The sequence below is a fragment of the Scomber japonicus genome, chromosome 9 (genome assembly GCF_027409825.1).
Source record: "Scomber japonicus isolate fScoJap1 chromosome 9, fScoJap1.pri, whole genome shotgun sequence".
NCBI lineage: Eukaryota > Metazoa > Chordata > Actinopteri > Scombriformes > Scombridae > Scomber > Scomber japonicus.
The window spans coordinates 33,664,646-33,676,732 of record NC_070586.1 but is presented as its reverse complement, the minus strand read 5'-3'; the positions used below and the strand labels follow the sequence as shown (position 1 = coordinate 33,676,732).

The 12,087-nt window shown below is 38.3% G+C and overlaps 1 protein-coding gene across 1 annotated transcript in view; it reads left to right on the top strand.

Annotated features, from left to right (window-relative positions):
* Positions 1 to 11,360, top strand: part of loxl2b (lysyl oxidase-like 2b) — a 44,930-nt gene extending 33,570 nt beyond the window's left edge. The window contains exons 9-14 of the mRNA XM_053325663.1: positions 3,977 to 4,142; positions 4,576 to 4,816; positions 6,372 to 6,487; positions 6,996 to 7,132; positions 7,298 to 7,409; positions 8,930 to 11,360. Of these exons, the coding sequence (XP_053181638.1) occupies positions 3,977 to 4,142; positions 4,576 to 4,816; positions 6,372 to 6,487; positions 6,996 to 7,132; positions 7,298 to 7,409; positions 8,930 to 9,000 (843 nt within the window). The 3' untranslated portion in view covers positions 9,001 to 11,360. The remainder of the gene's footprint in view (positions 1 to 3,976; positions 4,143 to 4,575; positions 4,817 to 6,371; positions 6,488 to 6,995; positions 7,133 to 7,297; positions 7,410 to 8,929) is intronic.
* Positions 11,361 to 12,087: the final 727 nt, after the last annotated feature.

The window sequence follows — 12,087 nt, the reverse complement described above, 5'->3', positions numbered from 1 at the left end:
TTTCACTTCAAATGTTACAGCCTTTAAAGTAAAACAACACTAACAAATAGTACATAATGTCCTCTCAGTCTATTGCAACCAGCCAACACATGTCTGAGCAGAAAAACCTTGTTCTAGCCCTGTCTTGCATTTACCAAATTTTGTTTTTTGTTTTTTCTGCTACATCCACAGTAGGTCTGCAAAGTCCTGATTAATTGCTTGCCATGTGTGGTTACTGTTCGATTTGCAGGTTGAATATTTCTTACTGATCTTCCTATAAGAAGTGTGTAATTTGTTACTAACTACATGGAAAACAGAGTGAAGGTTATTTGAGAAATTCATTTGAAGGACATTTATAACCAAGGAAATATTCTTTTATTGTCCATTATTATTATATCCATCATCATTAGAAACATTATTCTCTATAGCAGTTGACTTTTTGCAGATTTTGCATGTTCAGATGACTATCAGACTCTACTCTGATTACACTATTACAGAGTCCCCTCCAGGGACATTCCAATGGATTTACAGTTACAAATCAGTTTATTTCTAAGAAACCATAATAAACTACTTGTATAATAAGGTGTTAACCTGTGAGCTACTGAGCTGCTCATGCTCAGCAGTAATCTACCTGACTGAGCACTTACATGCCAGTGCTATAGTATTGATGCCTTTAAAAACAACACAAAACTTCATTAACTGACCTCCATGACTCACTGATAATAATGTTCCAGGTAAAATATTCAATTTAATCAGTGTAGTTTTCATTTCATGAAGCAGTTTATTCTCCTAACACAAAATAAACTTGTGAATCACTGTGTTACCGAAAATGACATGCAGCCAAACTAAGGATGTCAGGACAAAGTTGACTTTTATGAACAAAGCCTGCTGGGGTTAAGAAGATGAAATCCACAGAGAAAGAAACAATTAGGGTATCCTTCTGTTCTGGCTGGACTGGATCTGGCACTGTGGAGTCAGTAGAGAGAAAAGAAAGTGATGTGAAAGCTAAATCCTGACTCTGCATCCACAGGGTCACTACTGAGTTAGCCAAGAAAAAACTCCTCCAAGTTCTTAATACACAGTATATGGTACAGAAATGAAAATGGTGTAAAAATCATCACTTTCCTCACTTCAGATCAGTCTATCGGTTGGTTGCACTGCATTAATCGTCAGTCAGTGAGCTGGAATCTTTGCTGTAAATGATGGTCTGGTTTTATTGACTCAGCACCAGCGTCACATACCGTAGTCCCGAGCGCTGCACTGACTCACAGGCTAACCCTGACTTTCTTTTTCATTTTTTCCAAATGACCAAACACAGTAAGGTCCCTTGCAATCATTTCCTGTGCAGGTTTAGGTTTCCTCGTCAGGAAGCCATGTGAGATCCTTAAAAAGTTCCTTCAAGGCTGGAATAGTGTTTAATTTTGAAATTTAAAAAAACTGCAGCTGACTGCTTTGGGGTCTCTATCTCCCCATCTGCAAAAGTAATGAATGAAACATTGATATTGCTCTGTTTGACTGCTTACAATATTTATGAAGCTGAATGTAAAATGTTGGCATATTTTAATGGAGAAACCTTTGAAAATTAACTTCTAAAACACAGTTTGGCATCCCTACCCTAGTTTGTCTCCTTCAGTCACAGGTAGATATCTTTACATCCATACAGCATTTGATTTTCAATAATGTCTGTGGCACTGATTCAGACACTTGTGCACCTAGATAATACAATACCGGTTGTGTTTATGGAAGTATAGAGCTGCCAAAATTCAAATGAAATAATTAAATCAAGTAAAATTTGAATTTCTAATTGTGTGCACATGTGATTAAATTAAAATATTTAGATTGAGTTTTTGATATTCATAAAATCCACAATTGCTGAAAAAATGAATGTGTGTCATGACATATAATTTTCAGTGTGTTACCAAGCAGAACGTTGACATAATAGTGAAATTAAATATAATAATGTGCAACCTAAACTAGAAAATGATGTTGCTCATTTGGCATTTTAATATAATGATGGTCCTGTTTTAGTATATTCATAATTAAAATAGAATAGAAGTGGCCATGCTCATTTAACAGAAGAAGCTTGGTACAGTCCTGCCATTATGAAGATTTTAATTTGCATCAGAAACAAGCTTTATGTCTAGGTTGCACTTTGTCTGCCAAATTGAAAATGAAAAGTCCTTTATAAAGGAACTTAAATGCTTGGGTGTGGGCTGAAAATGATTTGTTAGTGGAACTTTTTTTCATTTTAGTTGTCACAGTTATGCTTATTAAACTTTTATTTGTTTTGACATCAATTATGTGCACACAAAAAAGAAATTACATTTCAATTTGATTAAATTATTTATTTTTAATGTTGGCAGCCACATACTTCAATAGTTTCCTACTGAATATCGCTACCCTATGTCTCTATGTGTCTGTTGTTGCTAAGAGCAACAAACAGCTCTCTGTTGTAGAGAACTGATAACACAGTTAACTGCTTACACCTGTAGGATGTTAAAAAAAGAGACCTTGTTTAACAGGGAAGAATTATGTGTCTTAAACACATATTACAGCATGTACAGCATGATGACAGTAATAGTAAGTGAAGGGAGCTTCATATTTACAGCCTTTGAAAAATTTTGCAGAGTCATGGAATGAAGAGAATGAAGAGTTTTATGAGTGGAAACTGTAAAATGATGGTTTCTGTATGATTATGGGGATTAGTTTTACTTCGGGTCAGGTATGTGAAGTGCTGTATATAATGAAAGAACATGCTTTTCCCCTTTACTATGAATTCTCCTTACTTTATACATTATTTTAGAGACATAAGAACAGTGGGACTTGTTTTGGCTCATATTTTTTGGGTTGGGATGTTGGCAGTTTACATTTTTCACTGTCTCGCTCTTGTGAATAGAAGTATAGAGCAGCTAATATAAGATATAAATGTTACAATAAAGAAAACAGTCACCCCTTCATCAATTCATGATACTGTACAAGGATCATGTGTGCCCTCTAGTGGTCAGTGGGGAAAATTACATTTCCTCACAAAAGTTCATTGGGTTCCTTGGATAAATAACAATAATTTCATTCAAAAAGGTAACAGTTGGTTAGTATGATCAGTACTAGTGCAATAGTCAGTGGAAATATTCATTTTACTGGTACATTAATAGTATTGCTATGAAACAGAATCCAAAGGACCATCATTCACCTTGAGGACTAAATACAGTTTTTAGGCACTTGTACTTCACTGGGGTATTTCCATTTTATACTACTTAATATTTCCATATTTAAGAGGCAAATGTACTTTTCTAATCAACTACATTTATTTTCCAGATGTAGTTACTCTTCAGAAGTTTTCATGCATTATATGTTCATCTGTCCAACAAGAATTTAATGCCATCTTCATCTTGACCAGCTTCAACATGATTATGCTGGTTACACATTATTAGTAATGATAATCTAGTAGAACATAATTATAAAGACCACCAAGAGGCGTATTCTAGATAATGATTACATATACTTTTGTTACTTAAGCACATTCTACGTGTGTACTTGAAAATGACATTGCCCATTAGACATTTTGAATTTGACTTATGTCCTCATTTGAGCACATTAATAATGAACTGGAATGGAAATGGCCTTGCTCATGGCCAGTCTCAGAATGGTCAATTTGACAGATTACACAAAAGATACTTGGTATAATCCTGCCTGTCTTGAAGAGTTAAGCAGGAAAGCCCAAACGCAGTAGACTGCAGGCAACAGAAACTTGAAGAATAAATCTTTAGTAAAGACTGAGTGCAGGCAGAGCAAAACTGGACTGAGCTAAGGATACAACAAGACTGAACTGAAACACAGGACTAAACTACTAATGTGATCAAAAGTCGTATTAGTTCAAGGGACAATTCTTTCTACTATATATATGTATGTAATCAATCAAAGTACATAATGTTAGAAGTGGATGATATGTGGATGTGATCCTGGTGTCGGTTGTAAAACCCTGGTCTTTTCTCAACAGGAGACCTGGTATTGGCCTGGAGAGGTTACAGCAGATGCTGTGGTGATGAGTGGCGTTCGCTGCTCTGGTACTGAGATGTCTCTGTCCCACTGCCTGCACCACGGAGCCCACCTGAGCTGCTCCAAAGGAGGTGGACGCAACGCTGCCGGAGTCTCCTGCTCTGAGAGTAAGACCATCTGCTGCCTGCTTTAGATCCTAAATGTATGGTCATGACTGAATGAACTAGTAAAGAATGAAGTAACTGACTTTTCCACTTTTAATTAATTTAACTTTGACTACATTCTTTGCCTTTCATTTGGCAGTAAGGCAACACTCACACTGGAAAGCTTTCACTCTTATGTTCTGCACGTTAACTTTTAATTCACTAAATTAAATTTTTCTGCCTTGGAGAAATGCTTGTGTAACTGAAACTTCAATATCCCCCCCTGAATCACCAAGAGGGCTCTACAGTTTGAAACTGAAACCACTCATTTACACATGCCAGAGCTTTTTTAGAATTTTTTTTTTTGCCTTTGTGAGAGACATTTCTTTGTGAATCTAAATATGTTTTGTCTGCGTCTGCTTCTCTGTGGTTTCTCCTACATCCTCCTGCCCACCAGCGGCTCCTGACCTGGTGTTGAACCCTCAGGTGGTGGAGCAGACCACCTACATGGAGGACAGGCCCATGTTCATGCTGCAGTGTGCGTACGAGGAGAACTGTTTGGCCACCACCTCCAGTGCCACACCAGCCAACTCCTACCGCCGCCTGCTGCGCTTCTCCTCCCAGATCCACAACAACGGCCAGTCTGACTTCCGGCCCAAAGCTAGCCGACACTCCTGGGTGTGGCACGACTGTCACAGGTCAGTGTCACAGAGTGCAAAGCCTCATTGGGTTTCATACCAGATGTCATCATATGATAATTATACAGAAGCCTTCTATTTTATTTGCTAGACACCAGGACCAAGACTACATCCAATCTCTGTTTGCTCATATAAGTGGCTCAAACTGTTGATGCCAATATGATAAACTTCCAGTGACTTCACTTTGCTTTAAGGGAATAAAGAAAAAGCTTATTCGCTTTTTTTGCCAAGAGTTAGATGATCTCTTTCTCGCTCTCTCTACGTTAAGCATTGACTGTCCACTTCCTGCCACTATGCTATAGTGAAGCCCTTTCCAGGAGCTGCCATCATCATCCCCCAGCTGGCCCACTGCTTGACAGAGATTTAAGAGTGGCTGTCACTACTGTCAATCATGACATCACATCCCTTTTTATATCGTTAAAAATGAAAAACTAACGTATCAGATATGGGAGCAGTTGGACAGCGTGAGAAGAACTACCTAAAATGGTAAAAATCATTTTGGGAGAAATGTATTTGACGTCTACTTTGATTTTTTTAGTTTTTTAGTTTGGCTCATATCCCATCTGCTAACATGGAGGGGCTGGGATTTATGACATATACTGCAGCCAACCACCAGGGGGCAATCAAGATGTTTTGGCTTCACTTTTGGGGAGCTGTCATGATGTCCATCTTTACATACAGTAATTGGTGTTAAGTATGGAACTAGAGTTGAGAGGCAATTGGCTTAGCTTAGCTTAAAGTCAGTAAGCTGGAGGAAATAGCCAGCCTGGTTATCACTTGAGTATAAGTTATATCTCAAAATAATGCCTGCAACATATACCTACAGTTTGCATGCTAATCTAGCTAGAATTTTAGGATATTTAATATGACCACATAGTTTTGGCAGCATCAACAAGAGAATACATGCTTAGGCTTTCAAAGAAGACAGTTTTGCAACCCCTCTTACAGAACAATGAGCATACTGAGCATATGCTTGCCCAGTGGGAAGTGATGACAGACAGATTTGTTGCACATTCATATTTTGTAACATGACAGGCATTAATCAGACAACAGCTTTCTTAATCCACAACCACAAAGAATTTGTGGTAGCAATTGAAACCACTTTATACTCCAGAAACATGAACCGCATCCTAATGAATTATAAATCATAAGGATGAAGTCCTTCAGAAAATATTTGTAGTGGCTTTGTAAGATTTACAATTATTGAACTTTATCAAGAGAATTGTTGTTATTTGATCATTTTCCAACATAATTGAAGACATGATTCAGCCCCAATTAGTTTTTAAGCTTCTTTATGTTGTGGTGCCCTGTAATTGACTGTGTGCTTTAAGCTAAAACTGCTGTACATACTGCCACAAAACGTCTCTCATTTTGTGGTTCCTGTTGGCTGGAGGAACTCTTTACTGTTGGCAGCTTCCCACACGTCCAGCCTTTGGAACCTTTGACCGGCAGAATTTAACGTAGTGTAGACCCACATCAAACTTCTTGATGTATTTTTGAGCTGCACTTTCAGCCTGGTGAGGTTTTAAAATTGCATTTCTGTTTGTCTGTGTAGGCATTATCACAGCATGGAGGTGTTTACCCTCTATGACCTGTTCACCCTCAATGGAACCAAAGTGGCTGAGGGACACAAGGCAAGTTTTTGCCTGGAAGATTCAGAATGTGATGAAGGTGAGAACCAATTTCAAGATATGAAAAAAACAAAACAAAAAAGTTACTTTTCAAAAATATGGCAGAAACACCCTTTTTTATATCGTCAGTCATCTACTTTTAAAGCTGCACCAATCAATATTTTTATATTATCAATGGATAAAAGGACTAGGTGCAATATGAAAGTTGTCACATGCTTCCGGCACCAAACAGAAAAAGTTAAGCACTCACGGGTGAACAAAGTGGGGCTAGCACCTAAAAAGCCATGTTAAACACAGCTAAAAGTGAATATTAGTCTTATATTATAACTGGATATATAAAAACATGACTATAAATAATTGCTGATGTTGCTTTGTGTGCATAACAATCACATTCGCCATTTTTTTGAGGACAGTGTATCAGTGTTGTGTTTACAGTTTGTTTTGCTGCCCCCAAAGTGGCCAAAAAATGAATAATGTACCTTTAAAATGTAATCATTATTCTCAGAGGGTACCATCTGATTTTTCATTTTGTGATTTTATGACTGCAGGTATTGACAAGGTGTACGAATGTGCTAACTTCGGAGAGCAGGGCATCACTGTGGGCTGCTGGGATACCTACAGGCACGACATCGACTGCCAGTGGGTGGACATCACTGACGTCAAACCTGGAGATTACATTTTCCAGGTGATGTTTCCCATTTTCTGCTGTTCTTTCTATTTATAGTTAGATATCCACCAATGAAAGAACTCTAATTTGCTTGTATGGTATCTACACACTGCAGCCACATTTCTCTCTTTATAGTCACTGTACTGTATGTCGTTGAAAAATCCTCTGTGTTTTTTTTTATAGATTGTAATTAATCCAAACTATGAAGTGCCTGAGTCAGACTACAGCAATAACATCATGAAATGCAGATGTCGATATGATGGTCATCGTGTGTGGATGTACAGCTGCCATAATGGTAAGACCTCACAATAATCACATCCCTTCAGGTCACATCACAATGTAAATGCAACATACATACCATCACTATAGTCGCTACATTTATTTTCATATTATCATATGTTGTATTTTGTTCCCTGATTCCAGCGATTTTTAAGGAGTTATGATTATCATACTGATAGAACTGATTGGCAAAACTACTAACATAAGAACTAAGAATTATCCCTTAACTTTTACATTTTAACTAAAATTAATTATACTGTATGTACAAGCACATTGTGAAAACCTAACTACCAGCATTGTCAGAAACCCCCAAATCTCAGCTGTGAATAGTATGATAGCTTCAGTAGTTAACAGATGACTTGAGCTTTACATTAGAATCCTGCACGGGACTGTTTTCTTAATCCCAATCTTGCTGGATTTCTGGCCATTACTTCCCACTCCCTTAATGTATGTGTCCACTCCCATCTGCACCTCTAAAGACTCTGACCATTCATCTCCAAGCTGTAGAATTCCACAGATTTTGGGGTAAACACGTTATTTTACTGTGCAGTGTTAATAAAGACATGCATGCCTGTCATTAATAATGTAGGGAAATTACATTCTAATGCACAATTCATAATACCAGAATACTTACAGTTATTCTAGTGCGATAAGTACACCTGTTTTAAGGCAAAAATCAATACTTTCGCACATTTGTCGCAACTAACAAAGTCCAGTTTGTTTCCATCTTTGTCAATAAAAAGCGAGAAACAATGAACCGCTATGATCTTCTTTTCAACTTCATTTGTTGAGTCTATCCTTCTGGTTAATGCTGGCTAAATCTCAGGATCCGTTGTTTATTTTCTGACCGCCTACTCCCACTTACAGCAAACTTAAAAGCAGACGTTTTCTGTGAGATTTGCATTTGGTCCAGCGGGACCCACAGGATCCCAGCTCCAATGCAGTCCTCTACTTTAGAGCAGAAGACCAAAGTAGACCAGCAGAAGCAGCCAGTCTGCTCTGTCTTGCTGGATTTCTAGTCACATTAATATAATGTATATACTTCATTAAAAATAATCTATTAATTTAAAGCATTTTCACAGCTCAATTGCCACCCACTAGCTTCTCCTGGAACTTTCAGTCACATTGGACTGCTTTCATCAGTGAATGTTGTTTACTAAGTTGCTTAAAAGAGATTATATCCCCTGTTTCTCTGTAACTCTATTTGCTGATGAGAGATGAGGTTAAAAGTTCTGGAAAAAAACCCGTTTAAATTGCTGCTCCAAGCTAAAGAGTGAACTTTCACACTCTGATATTATAAAAATGACCTTGTTATGCTTACAGCCAAGAGGGACAGTGTTAAATTGAGACTAATTTTCTGATTCATTATCATCTAGTGTACTATGTATTATGCCAATTGTAGACAAGTCTGAGCTCTTACCAGGGCAGAAATCCCCCACATTTATTATAGACAACAATGAAGGCTGTTGTTCAGACTGTTGGTGTCAGACAAAGTTCATCCTGTAGGTGGTAACTCTGTGTCTCTGTCTCTGCCAGGTGGCTCATTAAGCACTGAAACAGAGGAGACATTCCCAGGCCTCCTGAACAACCAGGTGACCCACAGGTAAAGACAAAGCAGAGGAGAGGAGTTGACCGGCTGTTCCCCCTCCTGCAGGGAGACTGTCTGAAGCCCACCAACCACTACTACATCTGTGGTGGATTCCCCCCCCCTCCCCGCCAGCCTTGCCCTGGTCAAACGATCCTTTTATGTTCCCCCTCATCCATGAGGCAGCAGCTTTCTTTGACCCTCAACCCTTTTTATCCTCCAGCAGAAAGAATATTTGATCCCTCTCTCCTGTCCAAAAACAGAGGCAGCTACAGCCTTACCAACACTTCAATTCTCCATGGAGGTGGAGCTCTCCACCTGCCCTGTGACTCAAGAGACCTTTGTTTTCTTTTTTCGAATGAGTGATGAAGTCAGCCTGCTGAAAGGGGGCAGGTATTTTAACACCAGGTGTAGCATCCGGGGAACGCCATCCAAGATGTGCCTTCTTTTGAAGTGCAGCATTTTAACACAGCCCCTGCTGCAGTGCTTTTGGTTCAAAGCTCACCCCCATGGTAGAGTTTGGATGTCTGCGCTGGGTCGCCCGAGGACGACGAAGGAATCATCGATAACAAGCTCTGGTCCGTGTTTGGAAAAAATAAATGCTGCATTCTTTTTTCGCTTGCATTCGCTTCAAGAGAGTTTCATAAAGTGCCTTTTACACACTGAAGTCCACATACACTGAGGTTATGCTATACAGGCTCACTGAGCGTTTCATAAGCTGAAGGCGCATGTTTTACATCTTCACTAAGAACTTTTTAAAAAGTGCAAACAGACTAATCTGAAAAGCTGAAATATTACAAGCTAAAGTTATTTTTTTATATAGTTGGAGCATTCTCTGGACAAGACTGTAGTTCTTACATAAAGTCTGAACATTACATAATGGTAAGTTGTCCAGAAATAAAATTATGTGAGCAAAATGTTGACAAATGAACCCTTAATTAACATGATGCGTGATATAAGAGATTCTACTTTTAGCCAGCATGGTCCAAAAACCTTCCACTCATGTGTACGGTCAGTAAAAAGCAGGAAATACTTCAGCTTGGCTTGTCTTTTTTCTTTGGTCACATGGTGTCTGAACAGATTCATTCAAGACAACTAAGGATCAGTTTCAGCTCCAACACATCACCTTGTTGTCCCCATATGATCAAAACTCTTTCCTCTTAATGATAAGCTGTAATATTTAGCTTTAGATGCTTCTACCGGACCTCAAATGTCTCTTCTTCATGTTCAGTGCCTTTACAAAAAGTCCAAATGCATCATCTTTAAACCTTTCACACACATTCTCCATCGATACTAGGTCTGGGTATCGAGTGAAATAAATCGATACCAAGTAGGATCGAAACGTCTCCAGTCAAACGATACCTGCATTCGATCCTTTTTACATCCATACCTAGAAAATATGACTATTTGTATGGACTCAGTTGGTATCAGTATCACTTTAAGTGTACTTGGATTGGTACTCTCACTCTCACACACACTCTAATAAGATTTTTCTATGGTCGAAAAAATTAGCTTTCACACTCAATTGAGATGTAGGCTATTACATCGTCCGACTGCCAGATGGCTTTGAAAGTCAGGAGGCAACATGTTCTTAAGGTTTCGGGTGTGTGTGTATCATGTCATGCGTTGCACCTGAATTAAGTTTATGACAGCATATATTACACATTCATATCCATGTAAATGTAAAAGGTTACATTTGTGAGTAATAAGAGTTTTTCGCTTTCTTTTGAAACTCTCAAGAAACACATGCCTGATAATCTCACACTAATGTTATAATATGTTGTGCAGGAAAGAGACTGTGATGCTGACCTGCAGTAGAATATCAGCTAGGATCCTTTGAGTGTTAGTCAGCAGCACTCTCTGGTCTCATTGTAAGCATCGTAGGGCGGCTCTCCAGTAGCCTGCACTTCATTTCCTCTCACTGCCTCATGTGTTGCCTTTACAAGGAGACAGATCCTGCACACCATCTTCTCTGGAGCAGCACGTCTTCCTGTTTTAGACAGTCAGTTGCAGATGTGTTCTTTTTTTTTTATATACTCTCAAAATGTAATAAAGAAATAAAGAAATAAAACAAAACATTAAGTTCCTGTCACTGAAAGTCAGGTTTTATCAGTCACTGAACTATAAAGTCAATTTAGTCAGGTTCAGTTTTATTCCTTGTTTAAAAAAAACAAAACAAAAAACGTTTGTACAATAATGTGTGTGAATCCTATTTTATTGTACTTTTTATAATGGTGCTATCAAACTGGCCCTCTGTTTTCTGAGGGCTCAGTACATGTTCAACAGCTACATTATGTATACTAACAGTATACTTGAACTGGGCGTATGAAACTATGTGCTTTGTGTGTTAAACTATAATAAAGGTCTGAGTTACAGAGCAACTAAAAATCTTTGCAGTTCTGTGGTTTATATTCACTTTTTCTTCATTATTATTAAGATAAGAGCATTAAACCCAGGGGCATTAATGAACGGGCTAACCTGGGCTAAAGCCCCAGGCCCTCCACCATGCAGCGGCCTCTAAAAATTGAGAATAATTATGTAGACTAATGAACACTTGACCGTAATGCACATGACGCTGCACTACAGTGACATCTGGTGGTAAAAGTGATGGGGATGGTGCAACATAAAGTTCTGTAGCCCAATGATGTTAACGCACCCCTGATTAAACCAATATAAGAACATAAATAAATATTTGATTTGACATATTTAAATCATACATCTGTTTTATTCCCTCACAAACTTGTAGGAACTGGTAAAAACTAAGTTGAGACAATTGTATGACACTGACAAATGTATAGAGGAACTCATTCAGATTCACAGTGACTGCTGCTCTCCACACTGCCTGGCTGCTGAAAGAGTCCCTCTCTTCTCGCAGTGAATTTCCAAAGAGTCTTTGCTCCTTTTACAGATATTTTTCCCCAGGTCACAGAAACAATAAGTCATGTTTGGCAGCATTTACACTGCAGCAGATGTGATTTTTTTTCTTTCTTTAACCCTTTCTGTGTGTGATTGCTTGGAGATATCAGATCCATTGAAAATGGAAGATTTCAACTTAAGAGTTTAGTTGTTTTGTTTTTTTAAAGAGAGACACAAGAGATCTCACCAAAGC